At 46.3% G+C, this 25,632-nt stretch overlaps 1 protein-coding gene and 1 long non-coding RNA gene across 2 annotated transcripts in view; one reads left to right on the top strand and one right to left on the bottom strand.

Annotated features, from left to right (window-relative positions):
- LOC149978890 (uncharacterized) overlaps positions 1–25,632 on the bottom strand; it is a 699,006-nt gene that overhangs the window by 154,152 nt on the left and 519,222 nt on the right. The window lies entirely within an intron of this gene.
- col1a1a (collagen, type I, alpha 1a) lies at positions 5–21,205 on the top strand. Its single transcript, XM_036940805.2, has 47 exons — positions 5–92; positions 2,355–2,546; positions 3,074–3,096; positions 3,347–3,382; positions 4,566–4,658; positions 5,369–5,440; positions 5,979–6,023; positions 6,501–6,554; positions 7,135–7,188; positions 7,358–7,411; positions 7,606–7,659; positions 7,890–7,943; positions 8,046–8,090; positions 8,244–8,297; positions 8,855–8,899; positions 9,060–9,113; positions 9,633–9,731; positions 9,857–9,901; positions 10,052–10,150; positions 10,297–10,350; positions 10,548–10,655; positions 11,381–11,434; positions 11,596–11,694; positions 11,911–11,964; positions 12,098–12,196; positions 12,550–12,657; positions 12,949–13,002; positions 13,118–13,171; positions 13,380–13,424; positions 13,656–13,862; positions 14,082–14,243; positions 14,553–14,606; positions 14,872–14,979; positions 15,216–15,269; positions 15,405–15,458; positions 15,838–15,999; positions 16,192–16,299; positions 16,600–16,761; positions 16,979–17,086; positions 17,390–17,443; positions 17,561–17,668; positions 17,954–18,007; positions 18,146–18,253; positions 18,360–18,642; positions 18,892–19,082; positions 19,233–19,475; positions 19,900–21,205. The coding sequence occupies exons 1-47, from the start codon at positions 11–13 to the stop codon at positions 20,044–20,046; spliced, it is 4,350 nt and encodes a 1,449-aa protein (XP_036796700.1). The 5' UTR covers positions 5–10; the 3' UTR covers positions 20,047–21,205.

Raw genomic sequence — 25,632 nt, 5'->3', positions numbered from 1 at the left:
ATATTTAGACATGTTCAGCTTTGTGGATATTCGGTTAGCGCTGTTGCTCAGCGCAACAGTGCTTTTGGCAAGAGGACAAGGCGAGGACGATCGTAAGTGTCAATTTTGAGTCTATCCTTGCCTCTTGTATCTATTGTCTTAACGAAGTTGATATGGAAAGACTGGGTTGAAGGAGAAAGGTGGTTTTAATAGGAAAAAGGTTTGGTGATGACTGAGCCATTCCGATTCATGTGCAAATTAGGATACATTTCTATTTTTTATCTGTGGTAAATGTTTATTGACTGGTTAACTGTTCTTTTTTTTGTGAGTGGGATTCATAAGGATAGCCTACCTCTTGCAGCTTGAGCAGAGTGTATGCGCATCATTGCTTGTGGGCCTTCTCACGCTTGATTGCGCGTGCCTTTGGAACGAGTTGGTACAGGTTCCAAGGCTTTCTCTTCCACTCGTTATTTGATGCCCTGGAGGTACATTTTAACAGCTGGAAATATTTGAACGCATGTAAGGGATAGAGGGGAAGGCTACATGGCATGCCAACTCTGTGCCCATTGGATAGAGTGGAATTGAATGGGCCTGTATGGCTCAACAGTCTGGAAGTAAAGGATAAAGTTATTCCGTTGGTTATGGAGGAATAATTCATAGCCTGAGGCTAAATGTCAGCCATGTAGAAAAGGAACAGGGTCAATCCTGAACGATGGCAATCTTGAGCCTCGAGTTTTTCTAAATGGAATATATCCTAGTATACAGTCATTCATCACAGGTAGACTATATTTTTACTTTTGTGGAAAGAATACAGTGACCTACACGTTGAAGGAGAGGACAAAGCATCATCGTGCGCAACTTCCTTTGAATAGTTTCAAGCTCAGTTATTTGGCATAGGTAGCTACTTACAAAAAGTGTATTCAAAATAGAGATAAAGTATAAGAACCTAAATGCATTACCTATAGACAAACTACATACAATTCGTTTTAAGTTATTGGCTGTATGGTGTCACCCTACACTTGAGTATAGGGTTTCTAGTTGCATCTGGGGCGTACAGATGTGCAAATTCGCTCTACGGCCCTGTAGCGCCACCACGTGGTTCTGAAATGCAACTCCACCAACATTTCAATGTTTTCGATGCGCCCCCTACCATTCCCTTTCATTTTTTTAAATAATTGAAAACACATTCAGACTTCGGAAACTTTCCACTGAGGTATAAACGCTGGTGGTTGCCAAACCGATAGTTTTCAGTTATTTCAGCAGCGTTTGGAGGACAGCATTGACAACGTGGACCTTTTCCACTGACTGTTTCGCCCTCTACAGTCAAATTGTAGCAACTCCTGTGGACCAACATTGTAGTCGGTAGTCGGGGCAACGGCTAAACGAAGACCACAAATTCGCCACCAATATAATATTGGCTATTTAGGCCTAGTTCAAGTCTGATGATTATACTACAAAGCCGGATCAATTAGTTAGCCATCTAACTTTAATAAAATAAACAAATAGTTATTAATTTTCTTAATGATGCAGAAAATCAATAGGTTATTTCAGCATTTTTAGGCAAGTTATCCGGGTAACTAATTGATCCTACTTTGTAGTTACCCCTCAGGGCTTACTATTTTGCGGGTGGGTATAATTTGTCGAAAGTTAAAACAGGAATCTGTTCCAAAAACAGGATGCCAAAAGACAACGCATACAAAGTAGCATGATCAATTCACTTAGCTAACTAGCTGCCGAATAGGCATCAACTCACCACGTAGCTTATTTCTTAATGTTTGTCCATAGGCTACCAGAGTGAGGACATACATTTTTCGGAATAAACATACTGAGTGAAAACGTTGTTTGTTGGCAACCTTGTTTTTGTAACATATTCCTGTTGGAACGTACCACAAATTATACCCACCCCTATTTTACATTTCAAAAATATTTGTCAACATAAATGTAGGAAATAGACTTCACTTTAATCTTTTCCCAGGCCTTCTGGCCTGTTGTTCATTCCAATCAAGGCATTACAAATACGTGTCATTTAGCGCAGCTTTTCTTAACTCCAGTCCATGAGTACCCCCGACAGCACACATTTTTGTTGTTTCCGCTGACTAACTCACATGAATGAACTTGATTAATGTTAGTTGACAAGTTGAATCAGATGAGCTCGTCTGGGGCTACAACGAAAAGGCGTACTGTGGGGGTAATCAAGGACTGGAGTTAGGAAACGCTGATTGAGCAGACACTCTTATCCAGAGCGACTTGGTGAGTATGCATCACATTTTCGTATGCATCACCTGGTCAAGGTGTCATCACATGGGCATCCGTGCCTTCTAGGTCGACATTAAAGGCAAGCGTTCTAAACTATTTCATCTCTGCATCTTTCTCAGGCACTGCCGGCAGCTGTACGTTGGACGGTCAATTCTACAACGACAGAGATGTCTGGAAACCCGAGCCATGCCAGATCTGCGTGTGCGATAGCGGCACCGTCATGTGCGACGAAGTTATCTGCGAGGACACATCCGACTGCCCCAATCCAGTGATCCCCCACGACGAATGCTGCCCCATCTGCCCCGACGACGGTACGCCGATTTCCTCCCGACGCAACGTTCACGAAGTTTACCTTACAGGCGCAGGCACTCTCAGAATCAGTTTTGACACGTTTTTCGAGGCCTCAGAGGGACTGTTCGGCTTGTACTTTTAAGGGGTTCGACAGCATTTTATGGATGGCCAATGAGGAATAAACTTGGATTTACCTTTATTCCAATCACACCAGTCATTTTTTCCCCCATTTCCTCCGAAATGGGATGGGATACTATTCAGTGCTTCAGGCACATATAATGTGCATGTCCAGTCTGGTGCCACTGCCACCTCCTAACTACCTTTGGCCTTCCTTTCAACTTTGACCCAGTCTCAAATTGGGGCTTTGTGTACATTTTCACTAGGCCTAGTTCAGACATTGTCGTCCCCTATTAGTTCTAAATCTAATAACATTGGCCTTATGTACAATTTAAATGCACCCTACACATATTTTATTTGTTTTCCTGTTCAGACTATTTCAGATATTTCACATTTTAATCTAATTGTTGTTTTTCTGTTGCTACCATAGGCTTCCAGGAGCCAAAGGTTGAGGTAAATATGAAATTATGATCCTTATTGTTATTAACTATTAGATAAGGCTATTATAATTAGATTTGCTATTATTGTCAACGTTTAAAGCGTACTTGTACATATTTTTTTTAAATTGTTGATTCATTATAAATACATCATTGCAACAAAACTATTTTATCTTGCACTGCAAAACTAGTAAGGCCATGGCACAATAAGAACCACATCTTCAAGTGCAACCACGACCTAATGCTGCTGTTTCCCCGTCAAATAGGGACCCCAGGGTGATCGTGGAGCCAAGGGAGAGCCAGTACGTTTCACTTCCTTATTCCTAGCATGCTTTTGTATTCACTTCCTGTCGGGCCAAAACCTGACAAACATGAGATGCGTGCAAAACATTTAACGTCACAGCCCTTTCACTAATCCTCCATTGATAGAGGTGTGTGGAGGTTAAAGGTTTGCACCTATATCCCAAGGTTAGGATTTGGCTCTTATGTTTCTGGTGTCTTTTTGGACTTGCGTGCCTCTTGTCTCAGTTTTAAAGGACAGGCCTAGCATCTTGCACACATCACTCATAATGACTGTTGTACTAGCTCGTTAGTACTCATAGCAGAGTTTTGGCCCGTAAGATATTAGCTATTAGTAGATTCCGTTTTTTTAATGTTGGTAATGTCTGACATGGGGTTAGATTATAATCGAAGGCAATGGATACACCTGTACATCCAGAGTCTTTGGAGTTTACCAGTGGAGCTAAATGGCTAAATAGTCGGCCACCATCTTCCTTCTTTAAATCTCAATTCATGTTTTTCCCAATGGGTATAGATGTTTTACTTTCATCCAAGCCCAACCTGTCTAGATACCCATTTGGTGACTAGTATTTTGAGATATGTGTGGATTTGTATTGGGCCACCAGCATATGCAGGTATATTGTGCATTCGTTGAACTAGAAATACAATTTCTTATCTTGAATAGTTCTACTCCATTTCAAATGAATTTGAAGAATAATGTGGTGCTCACAATATCTGGGACAGTGACTGGTTGGGCCCTAACCAAGTACTTGAAGTGGGTACAGTGTGGTGTTCCAATCTTCATGACTTAAGGTACTTGGGATTGTCTTGTAACTGAGACCATGCGTGTCATTTCATCTCCGATCCATTGGACGGATGGATGGACTGACAAACAGACTGGTAGATAATTATACGGTTGGATGAACAAAGAGATAGATTGATGTATGGAAGGACAGGTAGATAATTCGACTAATGTCCAAGTGATCTGAAGGTATTACAGACATGACCCATCAATTTGCTTGTATTATACTAAGGGCTTATATGCCTCGAGTTCACCCCAAACCCTAGGCCCTATGTTAGCTTTTCCCTTGTCACTCTTCATTGATGCCTTATCCCCCATAGATAACAATGAAGCCCTTTTCTATGTTCACTGACTACTGCTATAGTTCATCACTAACCAGCTTCTCTCTCTTGTCTCTACTGCAGGGACCTGCTGGTTTCCCCGGCAACGATGGTATTCCCGGCCAGCCCGGCCTTCCTGGACCCCCAGGCCCCCCTGGACCCCCTGGTCTTGGCGGAGTAAGTATCTCAGGCCAAGACGGACGTTTAGCCTACTTAGCACTGACCCAGAGTCAGCTTTGACCCAGGTCAAATGGTTAAACGGTTATGCGTTGTACAGAGGAAACGGATCCTAGATCAGAGATTAGGGGCAGCTTCTGTTAGGGGTTAGTAACTTAGATTTAAAGAAAGTGGAGAAAGTGGCTAAGTCTGACAGCTGGGTGGAGAACACACCAACACCCTCTTATTATGTCACATATCTTAACCTCACTGATCTCCATGTAGTCTGGACAGGCTCCAAATACAGTGTTTGCCTCAGTGAATACAACAGGAACTATTGTGCTATTCCATTCAGAATGGAAATCTCCAAATCATAATGATAAACCTCCCAAAAGAGTAGAGGCAAGAGCACGGGAGGTGTGGTGCTAAGCTATCCTGGTTAGAGCGCAGTGCAGTTTGTATTTCAGCACCAGGGCAGGTGGACAGCGCCCAGCCAGGAGTGGACAGGGAGGTAACACTTAACACAGCTAGGAAACGCCAGAGAGGTAGTCACCCTGTAGATATGTCATGGATATGAACAGATCTGTCATTGATATGGACAGGCCTAGTGCCTTGCATTCTCTTGCCAGGTTAGGCCCATCCATATACTCTATGTCGAGATCACTGTACTGTTCTCATGATTCCCAATACTGACTGACTGTAACACATCTCTACCTTGTGTCTCCCTATAGAACTTCTCCCCTCAGATGTCTGGTGGTTTTGATGAGAAGAGCGGCGGTGGCATGTCCATGCCCGGCCCCATGGTAAGGGCATAAAACGACACAGAGCCTGTTGGCCTAGTTGCATCACTGACTCGCAGTATCTGTCTTGTGTATAGACACTACCAAATAAAACTATGGCCATGAGACTTTTGTCCTGCAAATTGGTCTCTGTGGTACTCCATATGTCACAACAAATACTATCCCATAAAAAAGATGTACTTATGTACATCTCATGTACTTCCATATTCCATAAATGACTAGCACCACGCATTACATGTTTGAGATACCTGCATAAACTTTGACTCTTCCTACTTTGTCACTTCAATAATAGCATCAATTCCCCTGTTACCACTGTGTATATGTCTTGAAAGTTTACTGATGCCACTATTCTAATATCACAATTCATGGTGCGACTGTTGGTCGTTAGAATGTATACTTTGGGAGGACTTTAACCCTCGCCCACCCAACCTTTGGTGGATCCTTTGGTCAGTTGGCTCCTTCTCAAAGATATATTCTAATGGGAAGACTGATGTGATTGGTTAATAATTTACTGATCGTTTCTTTGCCTTTTGATTGACAGGGCCCCATGGGTCCCCGTGGTCCCCCAGGACCTCCTGGCTCAAGTGTAAGTATCCCTTCCCTTTGTGTTCTAGCTGTTTAAGTGACATTTGTCATGTAGGGGAAGAGACCTCGGGTCAAAGGTCAAAAAGAGGTCCGTTTATGACTAGGTGAATCGCATGATGGGAGTTGAAGTCGCTCTCGAGTTGTTTAATTGTAGGTGTGTGTTTTTTTTTAAGCATATATGGCTGTATGTTAACTTGGTTTAATTTGATAGGTTCCTGACCATTTCTATTTAGTATCTGTTAAGTTCTTGTCATTTTATTTTTAATTTTAGTAAGCTGCTAGTCTGTCATTGGCTTTACTTAGTTGACTCTTTGTATAGATATTTTTTTCTCCTTTTTTTTTTTTTTACATTCCGTTTCAGTCTTCGATAACTATAATGACCGTGGGAATGTTTTACCCACAGGACTTATTCCCCGTTGTTAAAAAAACTATGAATGAACATCAAAGTCTGACATTATCTCTTTGTCTCCCCCTATAGGGACCTCAGGGTTTCACTGGCCCCCCTGGTGAGCCTGGTGAGGCTGGTTCTTCTGTGAGTATCTCGTTCCGGAATATTCCAGAAAATGATACGCCACCACCTCAGTATCTGAATCCCTCATAAACACACACTTTGAGCTAAATTCTACGCCATATTCTGCAGGGCAATATAATGCCAAAAAGCAGAAAAATAGCTCAACATACAATGACTACACTTAAAAAAACTACTTCCAAACAACCTCCAGGCTACTAAACCACCTGCTGCATAGGTCCTGCTCTATCCTGAAGCTTGGAATGTGTTAATGTTAATGTGCCTCCCCCCCCCCCACACACACACACACAACACAGACCCCCATCATCACCCTCCAATAGTATTTTGATTGAACTACCTATTAGGTAATCAAGTTTCTAGATGAATGACAGATGATCCTAGATTATTTCCATCACTGACAAATTGTAATAATATTTCTCATATCATGGTAACTCTCTCTCTCGCACACAGCACACACACACACACACACACACACACACACACACACACACACACACACACACACACACACACACACACACACACACACACACACACACACACACACACACAGCCTTCTCACCCAGTGGTTTATCTCTTACAGGGTCCCATGGGCCCCCGTGGTCCTGCTGGTCCCCCTGGCAAGAACGGAGATGATGTAAGTCACCAAGATATCCATAATTGAAATCAACCTATGTCCCAGGACAATTTCTGGGTAAGATATTCATAAAGGGGATGGATTTGGATCATCGTTTATTCCTCACCTTGTCTCCTCCTCTCCATCCCACTCCTTCCTTCCTTCCTACCCTCCTTCTACTCCCATTCAGGGTGAGTCTGGCAAGCCTGGTCGCCCCGGTGAGCGTGGAGCTTCCGGCCCACAGGTGAGTCGCAATGTCATTCTAATGTCACTCCATACTCCATCCATACACTCACTCTAGAACGTTAGTCTCAAGAGCAATAGCACCTAATAGTCAGACACCATGAGACATCTCATATCCTTCAAGGAATGTTAAGCCATCAACTGCACTGATAACATGTCCCGTTATCTTTTTTTCCTCTTTCTCTCTCTCTCCAGGGAGCTCGTGGATTCCCCGGAACCCCCGGCCTTCCCGGCATCAAGGGACACAGAGTGAGTCACCGCACCCCCAAACTGTCTTGGTAGATGTTGCTCTCCAGAACAGATCCAGGATCAGCTAAACGTCTCCATGCCTAACCTTAATCATGAAGGGGATTGCACGCTAAACTGATCTTGGACCAGTGTCTGGTGTCAACATCAGCCTATACTTCCCAAATAGCAGCAGTACAATCTGCCCTGTTTTCCTCTCCTCTAATATTGTCTCTGTCTACTTCTATCTCTAGGGATTCAGCGGTCTTGACGGAGCTAAGGGAGAGTCTGGCCCTGCTGGACCCAAGGTGAGGCCCCTTCTCGTCCATCTCCCCTGCTAATGTAGAAATCACACATAATTCCCCTCGCTCAACCTCCCTTCACTGACCTGTCCGTTTGTCCTTCCTCAGGGAGAGGGTGGTGCATCCGGTGAGAACGGAGCCGCTGGAGCCATGGTGAGTCCCACCCTCCATTTTTGTCAACAGTCCTACACAAGAAAATGAGTGTAGAGAGAAGATCACACTCATTTTTAGCATTCTGCAATACAGTAGCAATGTGAATGGCAGCCATGATTACTTACCGTGCCAATATCTGTCCCTCTCTTTTAGGGACCCCGTGGTCTGCCTGGTGAGAGAGGCCGTGCTGGTCCCAACGGAGCTGCTGTAAGTCAACCCCAAAACCACCCCCAGGAACCAGTGGTGGAACAAGTTCCCAATTGTCATACTTGAGTAAAAGTCAAGATACTTTAAAGTATTTTGACTTAAGTACTTTACACCACCCCCTGTAACCATAAACAAGGGGTGCACTATCACCATCACAACATAGTTATGAGAGACACTATTCCTGTAGCTCAAGGGTCATCGCGTTTCCCAAGCGTTTTGCATATATTTCAGATGTTTACTGATCAGTCCAGGGCTAATTTGTTGGAAACAACCATTCTTACTCTCAATCTACAAAAGGCCTCACAACCTGATTTACTTGAATGCCCTATATTGTGGAACATAAGCATTGTACAGCCTTGTATACTGGCCTCAGTAGGAAGCCATATTTCACATGTTCTTACAACTCAGTGTGTCAGTTATTTAGTTTTACAGTGTCATGTTGGATTCTGACATTGAAGGGTCAGCCATATTGGAATTGGACCCTGAAGGGGTGATGGCTAGTTGCATCTGACCATGTTGTGCCTCTCTCTCTCTCTTTGTATCTTTCTCTCCTGCAGGGTGCTCGTGGTAACGATGGTGCTGCTGGTGCTGCTGGTCCTCCTGTAAGTACTGACGGCAGCTATCTATTCACACATAAACAGTACACAACCATCAACAGAAACATATTGGTACACAAGCACACTTATGCAGTATTCATCATTTAGACTGTAACTCATTCCTCTCTCTCTCTCTCTCTCTCTCTCTTGTTTTCTCGTATTCTAGGGCCCCACTGGCCCCGCTGGTGCCCCTGGTTTCCCCGGTGGCCCTGGAGCCAAGGTAAGATGTCAACTTGCACCTATCTGTGTTTACACACCTGTATACCTCCTACTTTCTTACTGTCTATCCTCCACCCTCTACCCTCACCTCTAAGCTCTTTCCCAGGGGGCAGTATTTGGAGAGGTAGATGAGATAAAAATATACATTACATCCATTCTAGCACAAAAAAAAGGCGGCTAACTACATCGGCCCCAAGTGACGAATCATCCTCTTTCTTTTATAGAACAGCTGTTGGGTTGGTGCTTATCTGAAGGATGACCCCTACAGGGGTCATGTGGGGTCAGAGGTCACATTGATTTATATGGGGTCATGATGTGGACATCATTTAATTGAATGGCAGCATAGTACAGTACTACCATAAGGAAGTACTAGGGAGTAGGGTAGTACAGTACTAGTACAGTAGTACTTAACTTGGTAGCAGTAGTACTACTAGAGTAGTACTTGTGTAGGGTAGCACTTGGTAGTATTAGTACAATATTAGTTCCAGGTTCTTGCCCTGACCTATCTTCACCCCAACAGGGAGAGGTTGGTGCCCAGGGAGCTCGTGGTGGCGAGGGACCCCAGGGATCCCGTGGAGAGGCTGGTAACCCCGGACCCGCTGGCGCTGCTGGCCCCGCTGTGAGTCTCAGCTCTAGAAACCTCTAGTGAAATACACCTCTGGACTGTGTTGGAGACTTTAATTTACATTTGCTGTCCCTGTGAGGAAGTTCCCTCTCTAACCCGTTGGTTTGTATCTCTTGTAGGGAAACAACGGTGCTGACGGAAACCCCGGTACCAAGGGTGCCCCTGTAAGTATACACCTCCCCCCACTCCTCACTGAACTAGCCATTTTAGTTGTCATTGGTTTGTCTATTTGCCAATATTGTTGTCACTGACTGGTCACTCAGTGATGATGAATCCAGGAAGTATAATGGTTGTCTCTCTGCTGCCTCCTCCAGGGTTCTTCTGGTATTGCTGGTGCTCCTGGCTTCCCTGGACCCCGTGGACCCCCCGGACCCCAGGGTGCTGGTGGAGCTCCCGGACCCAAGGGTAACACTGTAAGTCCAGCTCTCTCTGACTTCCATCACTAGATATTGTACAAAAAAATGTAAAATAAATATATGTTATCTTAATTTATATTGATGTTATAACTTGGTCAGAATGCACAGACCATTGAGTGTGGATTCTGATTTCTTCAACCTAGGGTGAGGTTGGTGCTAATGGAGCCAAAGGAGAGGCTGGTGCTAAGGGAGAGTCTGTAAGTACACCTTTTTACTTCCTCTTTGGCCAAATACGATCCACCAAGTCACCCATAGCACGTACTCTGTCCGCACATGCTCAGTCAGCAGTCCGTATGTGTCTGAACTCTACCACTGTACTGATCCACATCTCAGCACAATGCCTTGCCACCCTCCATTTCTCTGACCTTCATCTTGTTTCTTCTCCATTACCCAGGGCCCCGCTGGAGTCCAGGGACCCGCCGGCCCTGCTGGTGAGGAAGGCAAGCGAGGAGGCCGTGGTGAGCCCGGTGGTGCTGGTGCCCGTGGAGCCCCCGGCGAGCGCGTAAGTAACCCAGATAGACACAGTGTCCCCTCTTCATCATACTGTTCTCCTGTCCTTTACACGTAGGTGTCCCCCCCCCCCCCTTCCCCTTCTCTTTAGGAGAGAGAGAGGAGGAAAGTATGCTATAATAACGGAACTAGCCCGGTGTTAGAATCTGTTGACCAGTATCTCCTTTTCACTGTCTTCCTATCTCCTACTTTTAGAATAGCCCCCCCCCCCCCGGCTCACTAAACTGTGTTGTAGTCCTCCAAATCTACATTACTCTTGCTCCCCTGTCTTCCTATTCCAAAGAACCATTGCGTTACTGCCTCATACCCGTCAAAATGATATGATTTGAACCATCCAATATAATGCTTTAAATCAACTATAGGAACTGGGTCAGTAGGAGAGTGCTATACAAGAACTTGGGCATTTGGTATTTTTATACATTGCTTACTTCCTCACAGTACAGCTAGTATTGGCACATGCATAAACAACGATGATATCTATACCACTATTCCATCACATAAATAATCACATTGACTTATGAATGCTTATCTCTTTTTGGAACCAATAGCTAGCTCATAACCTAATTTGGCCACCAGAGGGCTGTGATTGCTGAGCAGTAATGTAATGTTACTGAATGGCTGTGTTATGGTACTGAGGTAGCAGGAATGTTGTGGTACTGACGGAGTGACAGACAGTGTTGTGGTATTGACCTGTGTGGTGTTTGTCGCCCCCTACAGGGTGCCCCTGGTAGCCGTGGTTTCCCTGGTTCTGATGGAGCTTCTGGCCCCAAGGTGACTACACACATATACCTGGAACATACACACATGTTCAAATGTATATACCACAGTTCACCTCCAAACGTTGCTACATGCTATGGCCAATAGCTAAGTATAGCAAACTCCTCTCTCCACCCTTCTCTTTCCATCTCTCTCTCTCTCTCCCTCCATAATAGGGTGGCCCTGGTGAGCGTGGTGGTGCCGGAGTTGCTGGAGCTAAGGGTAACACTGGTGAGCCTGGCCGCAACGGCGAGCCTGGTATGCCTGGATCCAAGGTGAGTTAGACAGGGGACCGGTCTCAGATCACAGGACCTTTTTGTTATACTTTATCATTGTTGGATAACTATTCAACAACTAATAGATACTATAAACATGAAACCAATATATTCATGTTAATATGGCATGTCAAGATGTGTATGCTACCTATGTTATGTGCCTGACCTTTGCCCTCTCACCTTTGCCCCCCCCCCCCCCCCCCCCCCCATCTCTAGGGTATGACTGGTAGCCCTGGCAGCCCCGGTCCCGATGGCAAGACTGGCCCCTCTGTAAGTTCCTCAGCTACAGATTCACCTGACCCTCACGACACCAATTCAACGACACTGAAAGACACTGATGACCTATGGCTACTTCCACCGATTATCACTGTGGTCACTGACTCTCTGCCCTCTCCTGTGACAGGGTGCCGGTGGTCAAGATGGTCGCCCCGGACCTCCCGGCCCCGTTGGAGCCAGAGGCCAGCCCGGAGTCATGGGATTCCCCGGACCTAAGGGAGCCGCAGTGAGTAACCCTTCTCTCTCATGCTGCTCTTATTCGGGCACAATCATTTACGGTCTAATTCGAGAAATGAGATCTGAAATTGAGAGGTAACCCAATGTATACAGTGGAGGCTGTTGAGGGGAGGAAGGCTTATAATAATGGCGGTGGAATGGAGTCAATGGAATGGTATCAAACATATGTGGTTGATACCATTCCATTGACTCCATTCCAGCCATTCCTATGAGCTGTTCTCACCTCATCAACCTTCACTACAATGTATGACATAGTTGTCCATAGCCTAAAACTTAGGTTTCAGTATACAGAATTGCTCTCTGATGGGAAATGAGCTAATGGGTATTTGTCTTCCCCTGTAGGGTGAGGGTGGCAAGCCTGGTGAGAGAGGAGTCATGGGACCCGGTGGTGCTGTTGGTGCTCCCGGCAAGGATGGTGATGTTGGTGCTCCTGGTGCTCCCGGTGTTGCCGTAAGTACACTTCCACTCTCCAGCATCCCACAATGCTTCACTCCCATTCTCCCCAAAGCTTTGAGGACAACATTCTTCAGCATTACCCGCGCTGTGTTACACTTGCACACAAACAAACACTATCACTAATACAAGCCAGCATGGAATCTCCTAGGAGACTGCAAAACCACTCAGTTTGTGCTTCCTTACATGATATGGGGGTAACCCCATCACAACCAAGGTGTAGCACCCACCATTATGCCGGTCACACTGATTTTCCTAACCGACTCTTCTCCTCCTTCTCCTCCTCAGGGACCTTCTGGAGAACGAGGCGAGCAGGGAGCCGGTGGCCCCCCTGGATTCCAGGTACAGCACTGAACTATAGGAAATGATCAGCACCTGACAAATCGCAGACCTCCTCCTACTTCAGGACCTCTGACCCTTGCCTCACCTGTCTCTCACTTGTCTCTTTGTATAACAGGGACTTCCAGGACCCCAAGGCGCTATTGGTGAGACTGGAAAGCCCGGAGAGCAGGTAAGAATACTACAGGACTGCAGCACCTTTGGTGTAGTCACTCGCTGCCCCATGCCTTCTCCTTGCTACTCATTACTACATGACACTTGACTTCCTGTCAAGATTTGGGACTTGACGCAGCTGAACATTGAGCATCACAAATGCAGACCTCAAATCTCTAGTCGTAGTCTCTAATATCTTCTCTCTCTCTCTCTCTCTCTCTCTCTAGGGTCTTCCCGGTGAGGGTGGTGCCCCTGGTTCCGCAGGATCCAGAGTGAGTATCCCAGAATAATAATGTCATCACTTCCTGGGTGATGGACTGCTACAGCTACACTGTGGCCTAGCGACTTAGCCAAGCAAGGCAACGGCTAACAGCTGAAGCAGCAACAGACTAGCACCCAGCTGACCCAGGCTAAAGACATTAGCATCGATGACATCCTTCACCATGTATACACGTGATGCTCCAGAACCAAAGCTGATGCCCTCTCTTCTCTCCGTACCCCAGGGTGACAGAGGTTTCCCCGGTGAGCGTGGTGCCCCTGGCCCATCTGGACCCGCTGGTGCCCGTGGCTCTCCAGGCTCTGCTGGTAACGATGGTGGTAAGGGAGAGGCTGGTGCCGCAGGTGCCCCCGGTGGCCAAGGACCCCCTGGCCTGCAGGGAATGCCCGGAGAGCGTGGTGCTGGTGGTCTGCCAGGCCTGAAGGGAGACAGAGTGAGTACCGGTGTCCCACCCTTCACTTATCATCCTCCATGCCCAAATGCATGTTCATCAGTGGGCCTCGACTTCATACTTCTGTGGCACTCCGATCCATCCAAACTCCCACTTGCATTAACAGTGGACTTGACTGAGTCCAGAAAAAGCTCTCCTCCGTCTCTGTATCTGCATAACCCACAGCTTACAGTACTAATTCAGCTGCTCTTGTGTCGACAGGGTGACCAAGGAGTCAAGGGTGCTGATGGCGCCGGTGGTAAGGATGGCGTCCGTGGTATGACTGGCCCCATTGGACCCAACGGCCCTGCTGGATCTCCTGGTGACAAGGGAGAGACTGGCGCTCCTGGACCTGGTGGACCTACTGGTGCCCGTGGTGCACCTGTGAGTACCTCCGTCCCACCCGGTTCCCACCTCGCCACAGACATGACACAAAAAGACCTTAAAAAAAATAGCTCCCCATGCATCCACGCCACAGGCCTCTCTCTATGGGAGTCAGTCTTGAAGCTTCAAATAAGAAAAGCTGAAATGGTGCCCGGAACGTACCGAGCACCAAAGCGAGCAATAAAGAATGAAACTTAAGTAGAAATGAAAGGTGCATAGAAGAGAGAACTGACCCACACTCATATGATGCTTGTCCCTGACCTTTAACACACCCCTGACCTGACTAACCCTAACCTTCTCCTCTCCCAGGGTGAGCGCGGTGAGTCTGGCGCCCCTGGACCCGCTGGATTCGCTGGGCCTCCTGTAAGTACACACACACACACACCTCTTTACCTGTCCTCAATTCACACAGAAATTGGCCTCAATTCACACAGAAATCAGTTGCCAATTAAAACGGACGTGGGGTGTCAATCAAGATGACGACTCGCAACATCTTGCACACTATGGCGATTCTAAATTGATTTCATTGCCATTAAATGAGACGGGCTTCTCTTACCATAGCATCCAGTCTAGATGAACCGCCACACTAATCTGCTCTGCATTCACTCAATTACTTCTTCTCCTTCAGGGTGGTGACGGTCAGCCTGGTGCTAAGGGAGAGGCTGGAGATAACGGTGCCAAGGGTGACGGTGGTGCTCAGGGACCCGCTGGACCTACAGGAGCCCCTGGACCTCAGGTATAACACGTGGGACTGACCACTGGGTACCCACCCTGGACCATCTTAAATGGTCCTCTGTAGCTCAATTGGTAGAGCATGGCAGTTGCAATGCCAGGCTAGTGGGTTTCGATTCCCGGGATGACCCATATGTAAAATGTGTGCATGCACGACTGTACGTCGCTGTGGTACATCGTATTACAGAGGTGTTTGTATTGCTCTTGCTTATGGACTGAAGCACTGCTGTGTCCACACAGGGTCCCGCTGGAAACACCGGAGCTAAGGGCGCCCGTGGTGCTGCTGGTCCCCCTGTAAGTAGCTTTGTGTCTTATCCTCCCAGCGTCCTCTCATCTGTCTGACTGTAAAAGATGGCGTTTGTAAAGTAGTATCATGCTTCCCAATCTGATACAACTAGGTTGACCAGTGCCTCTCTTTTCTCTCTGTAGGGTGCCACTGGTTTCCCCGGTGCTGCTGGTAGAGTTGGACCTCCTGGCCCATCTGTAAGTACCTCTTTCTCCACCGCCATTCCATTCACACTGAACCATGCCCATCCTCCATCAGTATGCCAGTCAATACCTTGGCTGTGGACATAGGTTCCAGATTCAACCATAGGCTAACACTAAGCAAGCGAACGGCTCGATGACAGCTTAAAACAGCAATCCCACAATACAACAGCACAACTATCAAGACAACATATTATTGTGCAACCAACCCAAGACACAATGGCATTGCCTGATGCCCAAACAAGCATCTAGCTAGGCGTTAGCTTAGCATGTAGCTGATCACAATACGGTCATTGATAACAGCCATTGATACTGGTGTATTCGGTCAACTTTGGGCCGCATCTCATACTCAACCACCCTCTCCTCTTTCTTTCAGGGCAACAACGGACCCCCCGGACCCCCAGGCCCTGGTGGAAAGGAAGGACAGAAGGGTAACCGTGGTGAGACTGGCCCCGCCGGTCGTCCTGGTGAGCTCGGCGCTGCCGGACCCCCTGGTGCCCAGGGAGAGAAGGGACAGCCTGGTGGAGATGGTCCCAATGTAAGTACCCCTTTTTTTGGGGGGGGGTTACTGTTACCCTAACAAAGTAACACTCTGACCCCTACACTGACAAGCCAGAACAATACGAGTACTCCTTTTGGACTACACCTGTAACACACGCCGCTGGAGTTGAGATCTGACGCTTTAGAAAAGGGACGCCTCGATGACCTATTCTCTCTTTCTCTCCTACAGGGACCCCCTGGAACTCCCGGACCTCAGGGTATTGGTGGACAGCGTGGTATTGTTGGTCTGCCCGGACAGAGAGGCGAGCGCGGTTTCCCCGGCCTTGCCGGACAACTGGTCAGTGCTGTAGAGAGCTAGTTATAGAACTTCACGTTAAATGTCGTTAGGCTTTTGCAGAGGAGACCAAGTTCATGGTGGAGATCCCTAGTTTTTCAATAAGGCAGTGATTGGATAGTCTACAAGCCTGCCGCAATGATGCTAAAGGCCCTCTGCTAGCTCTGCCAAGATGGCAGCCGACAAGTGCAACGCTCTTGCAGTAGCTTATTCATACAATTGAGTCGCCATTGCTCTACTTCAGTCGTGGTTACTCTCGTGTTGTGGTTGAGATCTAACCCTGTTCTCTGTTTCCTGCTTTAGGGAGAGCCTGGCAAGCAGGGACCTGGTGGCCCCTCTGGTGAGCGTGGACCCCCCGGACCCATGGGACCCCCTGGACTGGCTGGAGCACCTGGTGAGTCTGGTCGCGAGGGAACTCCTGGTAACGAGGGATCTGCTGGTCGCGATGGTGCTGCTGGACCCAAGGTGAGAGCTCTGCTCATACACATGTCCTCAAGACAGAGTCAATCCCTTCACTTTGGGAACCAGCCTGTTGGTATACTGTAGACAATCTACACTGGGCACCATTACACGACTACTTGCATGGCTGAAATAGGCATCACATACTGTAATGTATTGGGATCATGTCCAGGAGGTTGATCTTCTCTTGGCCCGTCTCTGTTCCTCTTTGTCTTGCCTATAGGGAGAGCGTGGTGAGTCTGGTGCCGCTGGTGCTTCCGGTGCCCCCGGACCCCCTGGTGCCCCTGGACCCGTCGGCCCTGCTGGAAAGTCTGGTGACCGTGGAGAGTCTGTAAGTGTCCAGATCCTCCACCATTACTCCCTTCGACTGACGAGGAATACATAACTGGGCAGCAATTCAGACTCGATAATGTTCAGAGACCTTACTGCATGTTAAACTGTTGTAGCCTCAAAATGGCCGCCTATTGCAAACTAGTTAAGGCTGTAGAAGGGGTTGAGGGCTTTGTTTGTGGTGCTGTTAGAATACAGCATGTACTGGAGGTTCCTAGTAGTTGAGCTACATAGCCTTTATGACATGCCAGTTGGGATTATCAATGGAATTGGTTGTCATAATCTCTTTCTCTCTCTCCTTCAGGGTCCTGCTGGCCCCGCTGGTATTGCTGGCCCTGCTGGTCCCCGTGGCTCATCAGTACGTGTATACTCCATCACAGACTCATAAAACCATCACGAGGAACACAATATCCGCTCTTCCACTCTGAGTCTGAGGAAAGGGTATACTGAACACACCTGTCGTTTTCTCACCCAGGGACCCGCTGGAGCTCGTGGAGACAAGGGAGAGGCTGGCGAGGCTGGAGAGAGAGGCATGAAGGGACATAGAGGATTCACTGGCATGCAGGGACCCTCTGGCCCCTCTGTGAGTACCCCTGCTGATTACAAATCGACAACAATAATGACACACAAGTGACTCCAGCAGAAACAAGGGAAATGGCTACCCTTTATCCACATTGCAGTACACCATAAATGGCTAGATTTGGACATGCCCACAAAAGGCACAGGGGAAGAGATATTTCTGCATGAAGCCAAGATATCACAAAACCTAGCAAGTGGGTGGGTGGGGGGCAGGAGGGAAATCAACCTTCTCCCTGTAATATTGTTGTTTGATATAACAGACACCTAAATCTATTCTTTCTGCCCATAGGGACCATCTGGAGAGTCAGGACCTGCTGGAGCCTCTGGCCCCGCTGGACCTAGAGTGAGTATGACCCACATTACGACAGCGGTCACACAACTATCAGCACAGCAACGTTCCGACTGTGGATCACTGCTCTGGTGACAATATGACTTAGATAGTCCACGCTGTCGTATTAAGCTATGGCTCTCCCTACACTAGGGACCTTCTGGATCTGCTGGTGCCGCCGGTAAGGATGGTATGAGCGGTCTGCCCGGCCCCATCGGACCTCCCGGACCCCGTGGTCGCTCTGGAGAGATGGGACCCTCTGTAAGTCACATCAACCACTTCAAAAATCTATATATTTTGCTCCTTGTACTCCTCTTATTCTTCTTTACATCCTATCTTGGTTGGCCTTTGCTTCCTCCACATATAGGGACCCCCTGGCCCTCCCGGTCCCCCTGGCCCCCCCGGACCTCCCGGCGGTGGATTCGACATGGGCTTCATTGCTCAGCCCGCTCAGGAGAAGGCCCCCGATCCCTTCCGTCACTTCCGCGCCGACGACGCCAACGTGATGCGCGACCGCGACCTGGAGGTTGACACCACTCTCAAGAGCCTGAGCCAGCAGATTGAGAACATCCGCTCTCCCGAGGGCACCAAGAAGAATCCCGCCCGCACCTGCAGAGACCTGAAGATGTGCCACCCCGACTGGAAGAGCGGTGAGTCATAGACCCATTCTTGACTACAGTTGCTCGCTCCTCGTTAGTCAAGAAATTGCTTGGCTTTGAGGAAAGCATGGAGCTGTATTGGTTCTGTCAAGCATTAGCATAGGGTGTAAAGACGTCTTCAGTAGACACATGCTTCTGGTGAAGCATGTTTCTGGTGAGTCTTGCTGTCCGTGTAGTCTCTTAACCACAACAATCACATTGGATGTTCTTGACGCGATCCACTCCCTTCTTCTACTGTAGGCGAGTACTGGATCGACCCCGACCAGGGCTGCACCCAGGACGCCATCAAGGTTTACTGCAACATGGAGACCGGCGAGACCTGCGTCTACCCCACCGAGGCAGAAATCCCCAAGAAGAGCTGGTACACCAGCAAGAACATCAAGGAGAAGAAGCACGTCTGGTTCGGCGAGGCAATGACCGATGGCTTCCAGGTGAGAACCTCGGAGCCACAAACTGGGCTTGTTGAGAAAAGAGGGCCATAATCGCACCATTCTCTGGGATGATGAGTCCTTGATGCTAACTCCAAACCATGCTAACTCCAAACCATGCTAACTCTTATCTCTTTCTCCTTTCCCTCACAGTTCGAGTATGGCAGCGAGGGTTCCAGTGCTCAGGATGTTAACATCCAGCTGACCTTCCTGCGCCTTATGGCCACTGAGGCCAGCCAGAACATCACATACCACTGCAAGAACAGCATCGCCTACATGGACCAGCAGTCCGGCAACCTCAAGAAGTCCCTGCTGCTCCAGGGCTCCAACGAGATCGAGATCAGAGCCGAGGGCAACAGCCGCTTCACATACAGCGTCACCGAGGACGGCTGCACGGTGAGTCCTCCTTCCTCCTGTTACACACAGCAGAGAGTATCTTAGCCTGTGTCCGCTCAGGGACTTCTCTAGAAAGAATCCTTCCTCTCAGGAATGGTTCAAGAGAGAATTCTCTCCTCTTGAAGAGGGAGTTGAAGTAAGACTGTGGGTATGAGCATCAGTAATCTTGTTAAGGTGAAATTGTAAAGGGCTTTTGGGATTATGGTGTTGGTATAGGACAAGGGTCACTAGTTGGAAGCAGAGATGAGGGATTAATGTGAGGGGCTTTGTGATAGTATCTGAGATGTTATTCCTCATAACTCTGCATTTCCAGGAGCCATCTTTTGAAAGGGTAAATGGGGAGGGCAGGGAATGATTTAAATTGATCAGGAAATGCAACTATGGATTCTGATTGTGCCGTTTTCATCTCATTTTCTCATCACAGTCGCACACCGGTGCATGGGGCAAGACAGTCATCGACTACAAGACAACGAAAACATCCCGTCTGCCTATTATTGACATCGCTCCTATGGACGTTGGTGCACCCAATCAGGAATTTGGCATTGAAGTTGGCCCAGTCTGCTTCTTGTAAAAAAGAAATCTGGACTTGAAATTGTTTGTGTATGTTTTTTTTCTAGCAGTCATCCCTCTCAAACTTTTTCTATGCATTTAAAAAAAAAACTAGAGTTTCATTTGGCTGTTCAAATGGTCCACTTGCTTAAAAACTGCACTTCTGAAGACAGTGGTTGTGTGTCATCAAGCTTTTTTGGGACCACTATTACCACCACCATCAACACCGAGGACACTTTAGAAGACTCAATGGTTTTACTGGCAAAAAGAAAATAATATATACTTGTAAAGTGTAAAATCCCCCCTGGAGTTTGACAGAAAAAACATCCCAGATACAGGTGACTTTTTTTTACCACTGCGGAAGGACAATGAAAAATAAAATAAAATGCTTTGTACCACTTTCAGGTGATGTCAAATAAATCTTAAAAATGACAGTGAAGTGTCTTGTTGTTGTACTCACCTGTAGAAGCAGTTGTTGTTCCTTCTGAAGTCACACGAAAGCAGAATTAAAGGCATGGGTTCAACTTATATTTTAATCTTATGGCTACCTCAAAAAGGAAATCCACGTTACCCAGTGTTAGTGAAGCCCAGGTTAGATTTTACACGGCAGAAGTATGTTTGAAAGTAACAGCTGCAAAAGGTGCTATTCTTCATGAGGTCCTGTCAATGGAGGGTGATCGGAATTGTGCTACTATGTTGTCATTCTTGCTTGCAGGACCTTAGGTGCTAAACTAGCAGATTATCTTGATGTCTGTCGTAAAAAGAGGTTTCAAGTGTTGGCTAAGATCTCTGCAACAGAGGCATAGCAAGAGGTATACTGTAGTTAGGATGCACACGGTCCTGTCTAGTGTAGAATGAGCAGGTGGATTTGTTGTCTTTTGTTTTTAACATCTTTGACACTTTTTGGTTGTTGTTTGTTTCGTTTTTAAATCCCCCCTTTTGTTGTCCAATTGCTTCTAGCAGTACCCCCCCCCATTGTTTTAGTTTTTTTGTTTTGTTATTTTAGAAGGGTTTTGGAAAAAATTGAACACAGAAAAAAAATGAAATATCATCAAATTATGAGAGAAGCAGACACACCGTTGGGGGATTAAAACATGAGGATCTGTACCTATTTTGTATATGTATAAAAATTTGAGATGTTTTTAATTATTTTGGATGCTGAAATAAAGCATGTTAAAGTGGTCTGTCTACCTTATGTTTGTCAGACATGATCTTGACTATTCCCTGACTGCCCAATGGACTTGAATGAGGCACAGCTTGCACCTGTTACCGTTGTTTTGACTGAAAGGAAGATTAAAGAAAATCTCGGAAATGTTTGCCTCTGAAAATTCTATGCTTCTCAGAATTAGGTACCATTTCAATTGGAACCATGTCTATATCAACAATTAGGCCAAAGTAAAAACACATGGTGACCATTGCTATTATTAAAGACAGTTCAATAGTACACAGAACAGAAGAAGCTGGATACTTCAATACTCTACCTTTACAATATATGCTAAATGGTTTAATCCTTTTTCTGATTTAAAACCGCTCAAGGCAAAATCCGGTTTGAAAATGCATATCCAAGACATTTGGCTTTCCCACGCTGATCATGTCCTTTCGACGCGGTTGATTTGAAAGATATTCAATTCTGTCCTACCAGTGATGACCATAACCGTCCACATTGGCGCGCCCTTGGAGACAGCATCGCTGTGTGCCCACAGTTTGCGCATTGATGTTTACGCATCGATAGGCAAAAGCAAAACCACTCCACAATTGAAATCCAATTGGTTTCAGGCATAGTTAATCCGAAATAGAAAAATAAACACAAAAGGATAATCATCCGTAAGACATTCTCTCTGATAGGCATTCAGTTGTGGAGACCCGGCACCGTAGTCTAACCGTCTCTGCCTTTCAGTGGCACACAATTCAGGTGGGCTCTACTCTACCAGTTAGCCCCGAGTTGGCTTTACAAAGGGCCCGTTTGTCCACTCTGTTGTGTCAGCAGGCAGCAGCATAGTAGGCGGCTACCCCCAAATTCCGGAGAGGGCTGGCTATAGGGGTTTGAATTCGTCTGTAAATTCCAACTTTTGGCCTCACATTTCTCGGGTATGCAACATCAATATTAACCAACAATAACGGCTTTTTGGCTAAATAATCTAGGCTAGGGGTAAATGGAGAGTTTGAAAGAGAGGGTGTGAAGAATCATGAATCATGTATTCCGCAAATGAATGTACTTGTAATTTCCCTCTAAAAGGATCTTTATAACAATGTTATAATCATTGTTCAATTAAAAATAAGTAGGTTATTTTCTAAATCGTATTTTTCCTAACCTCTAACCGTAACTCCAAACCCCTAAACCTAACCCTAAAATAGCCTTCTCCATGGGGGGACTGGTGAAATGTCCCCAAATTATTGTGAGGATTTCTGGTCCCCACAAGGATAGTAAAACAACGCACGCACGTGCACACAAACACACAGAGAGAGAGAGAGAGAGAGAGAGAGAGAGAGAGCGCGAGAGAGAGATAGTTAAAGCCACATTCTGTATGTGAAATTCCAGTCATTGGAATGGATGAGATTATTACTGTCTTGCTTTATCACTAAACATGCTTGATTTAGTAAATTGTGTTGTTCTCATTACATGTCATTCCCCAGGCCCAGATTCGATTTTTTTTAAATGTAACTTTTATCTAACTAGGCATCTCAGTTTTATCAACACATTCTTATTTACAATGACGGCCTACTGTCTATTGGCTATAGAAATGAAGTAGACCCACTATTTGTATTGCATGCATTTCGCCTTTGCTCTGTTGTTTCCATTTTTGTTAGCGACCCACTCTTTGATTCATGGTGAGCATGTTGTTTTTTGTGCCGTTTGGAGAGTGCAAGTATGTTTTATGTCACTAGAGGAAATACTGCCACCTAGTGGAACCAGGCGGTTCAGGTCATATGAGCTAGGCCTAGTAGCACTCTCAAAACAGTAGATGTATCCCTGAAGCAATAGAAAACAAAGATAATGGGACAGATAGACTGGAGACTTCTAGTCTTGCATCTGTATTTAGAGGTTGTTACTACTATTAGACATTAGAATACATTCGATTCTATTGCACCATCATAGGCCCTTATGGCTCTTCGGACCTAAGCAAAGTATTGCCAGTCACTGTTTGGTCAGTTGGTTTTCAGAGGCCATTCATTTTCAAATGGAAGTAAAGTGATGAGAAGTGATGTGAAGGGGGGGGGGGGGCATTGGGCGATGCGAATAGGGCATGGACAGGGCGGGACTTGGGGATAGATTCCCTTTATGTATAAGACTCGATATCGCAGCGCAAATGACCAATCGAAGCTCACTATAATTTCCAGACCATACTGGATAGGCTGTTGATACCTAGGCTTGCACTACTGGGCGTGCTGTCACTTTGCTAGAAACTACATGACGGGCCACTCTGGACAAAGCTTGCGTGGCTAGGCAAAGCATCGCTGCCTGTGGATCACAGCTTTGAGAATAAACTTATTTTGGCTTGATGCCTGACAACATGTGCACCACCACCACCCGCGGTCGCTATTGAGTCATTTTGGCTGTCACATGAATCAATTGTTGCCTGGGGAGGCTCCAGTCATCACAGTGAGTCTCCAGACAGAGAGACAACAGGCAGCACAAATCTGGGTCATTACTGTGGTGTGTGTGTGCTTGTGCAGCCACATTACCACAGGCAGGGGAGGCGTTGCCACGGAGACTCCTCCACAGCTGTGTGTGCGTGTGTGCGTGCGTGCGTGCGTGTGTGTGAAGGCCACACTTGAGTTGAGAGATTCAAGTCCTCATCTGCAATGAATCTCCTTGAGAATGGGTGCCTGCTGTGAGCCAAACTGCTGCAGACACAGTGGTCTGGACCCTACAGAACATGGTTCTGGTGGCACTTGGCTGCAGCATGCTGCTTGCAACACCACCAGAGTTGTGGGTTTGAATCTTGAATAGGGCCACATATACAAGTATAGTACAAGTAGCTTTGCAGCTAATACTCATTTTATTATACAATGTGGATGTGGACATTCCAATGATGTTACATAGAAATCATTTAAGCCCGTCCATATTAATGATACATCTGTGCATCTTCTGACAGACTCACACTGTGTGATTTTAAGAACCCAGCTCTCTTTTGTTATCCAAGCTGGAGAAGGGAAGGGGTGGCTGTTTTGTTGCTCTGCCATCTGCTGGCTGCAAATGGTCAGTAGCAATACATCGTTACATTTGAGCAGGCTGAAGATATTCATATTACCACAACCATTATTACTGTTACCACTAGTCCTATTATCAATAGGTAGGAATGATGTTCATGGTATATAGTGAATGTGTTCGTATACAGGGATATATAGGGTTCAGTCAAGGCAACATCTCTTACCATCCTGCCTCTTCTCTCTGCAGTAAGTATGCAGTGTTGAGTCATTGGTTTAGTGAGTTAGTATGCATCCCAAATGGCACACTATTCCCTAAATAGTGCCCTTCCTTTTCCAGAGCCCTGTTCAAAAGTAGTGTGCTATGTAGGGAATAGGGTGTCATTTGAGACATGGTTAACCCCAAAGGATGATCATTCTGCCACTGGAGTGAAATTATGTGTATTTTTTTGCGTCAGTTAAGAACAAATTCTTATTTACAGTGACGGCCTACTGGGTTAACTGCCTTGTTCAGGGGCAGAACGACAGAGTTTTACCTTGTCCGCTCAGGATTCGATCCAGTAACCTTTCGGTTACTGGCCCAACACTGTAACCACTATGCTACCTGCCACCCCAGTGTAGACTAGACAGATGGAATCCCATTATACACTGGAAGGTGAAACATGTACACAGGGTTATTTTAGAACATGGTTTTCTCACCATGTCTTCTTGAGGGCTCTGTGCCCATCAGGTCTGTTATTGGAGTTTTTTTTACATGCCCAGGGACCATTGTGGTGACACTGACAGGAAGAATCACCTAACCGAACAGAAAGAAAGGCAAGGGCAACACGTATAAGAGGCTAGGGTAGGCCTTCTCAAAGTCAAATTATAATCGCTGAACATGAAGATGGTATTTGTTCTTTAAATAAACAATACAAAAGGATTACAAAAAAATGACGGTACTGCAATTCCTTTATAACTAAAGTCTTAACTGAAAAATACAGCATACAGTGAATTCGGGAAAGTATTCAGACCCCTTGACTTTTTCCACAGTTTGTTATGTTACAGCCTTATTCTAAAATAGATTCAATTGTTTTTTCCCCCTCATCAATCTACACACAATACCCCATAATGACAAAGCAAAAACAGATTTTTATACATTTTTGCTAATTTAACTACAAATTAAAAAAAAACTGAAAAATTACATTTACATAAGTATTCAGACCCTTTACTCAATATTTGTTGAAGCACCTTTAGCAGAGATTATAGCCTTAAGTATTCTTGGGTATGACGCTACAAGCTTGGCAGACCTCTATTTGGGGAGTTTCTCCCATTTTTCTCTGCAGATCCTCTCAAGCTCTGTCAGGTTGGATGGGGAGCGTCGCTGCACAGCTATTTTCAGATCTCTCCAGAGATGTTCAATTGAGTCTGGGCTCTGGCTGGGCCACTCAAGGACATTCAGAGACTTGTCTCAAAGCTA

Source organism: Oncorhynchus mykiss, chromosome 13, assembly GCF_057628025.1.
Source record: "Oncorhynchus mykiss isolate SJ-2025 chromosome 13, ASM5762802v1, whole genome shotgun sequence".
NCBI lineage: Eukaryota > Metazoa > Chordata > Actinopteri > Salmoniformes > Salmonidae > Oncorhynchus > Oncorhynchus mykiss.
This window is presented reverse-complemented; position numbering and strand designations above follow the sequence as displayed.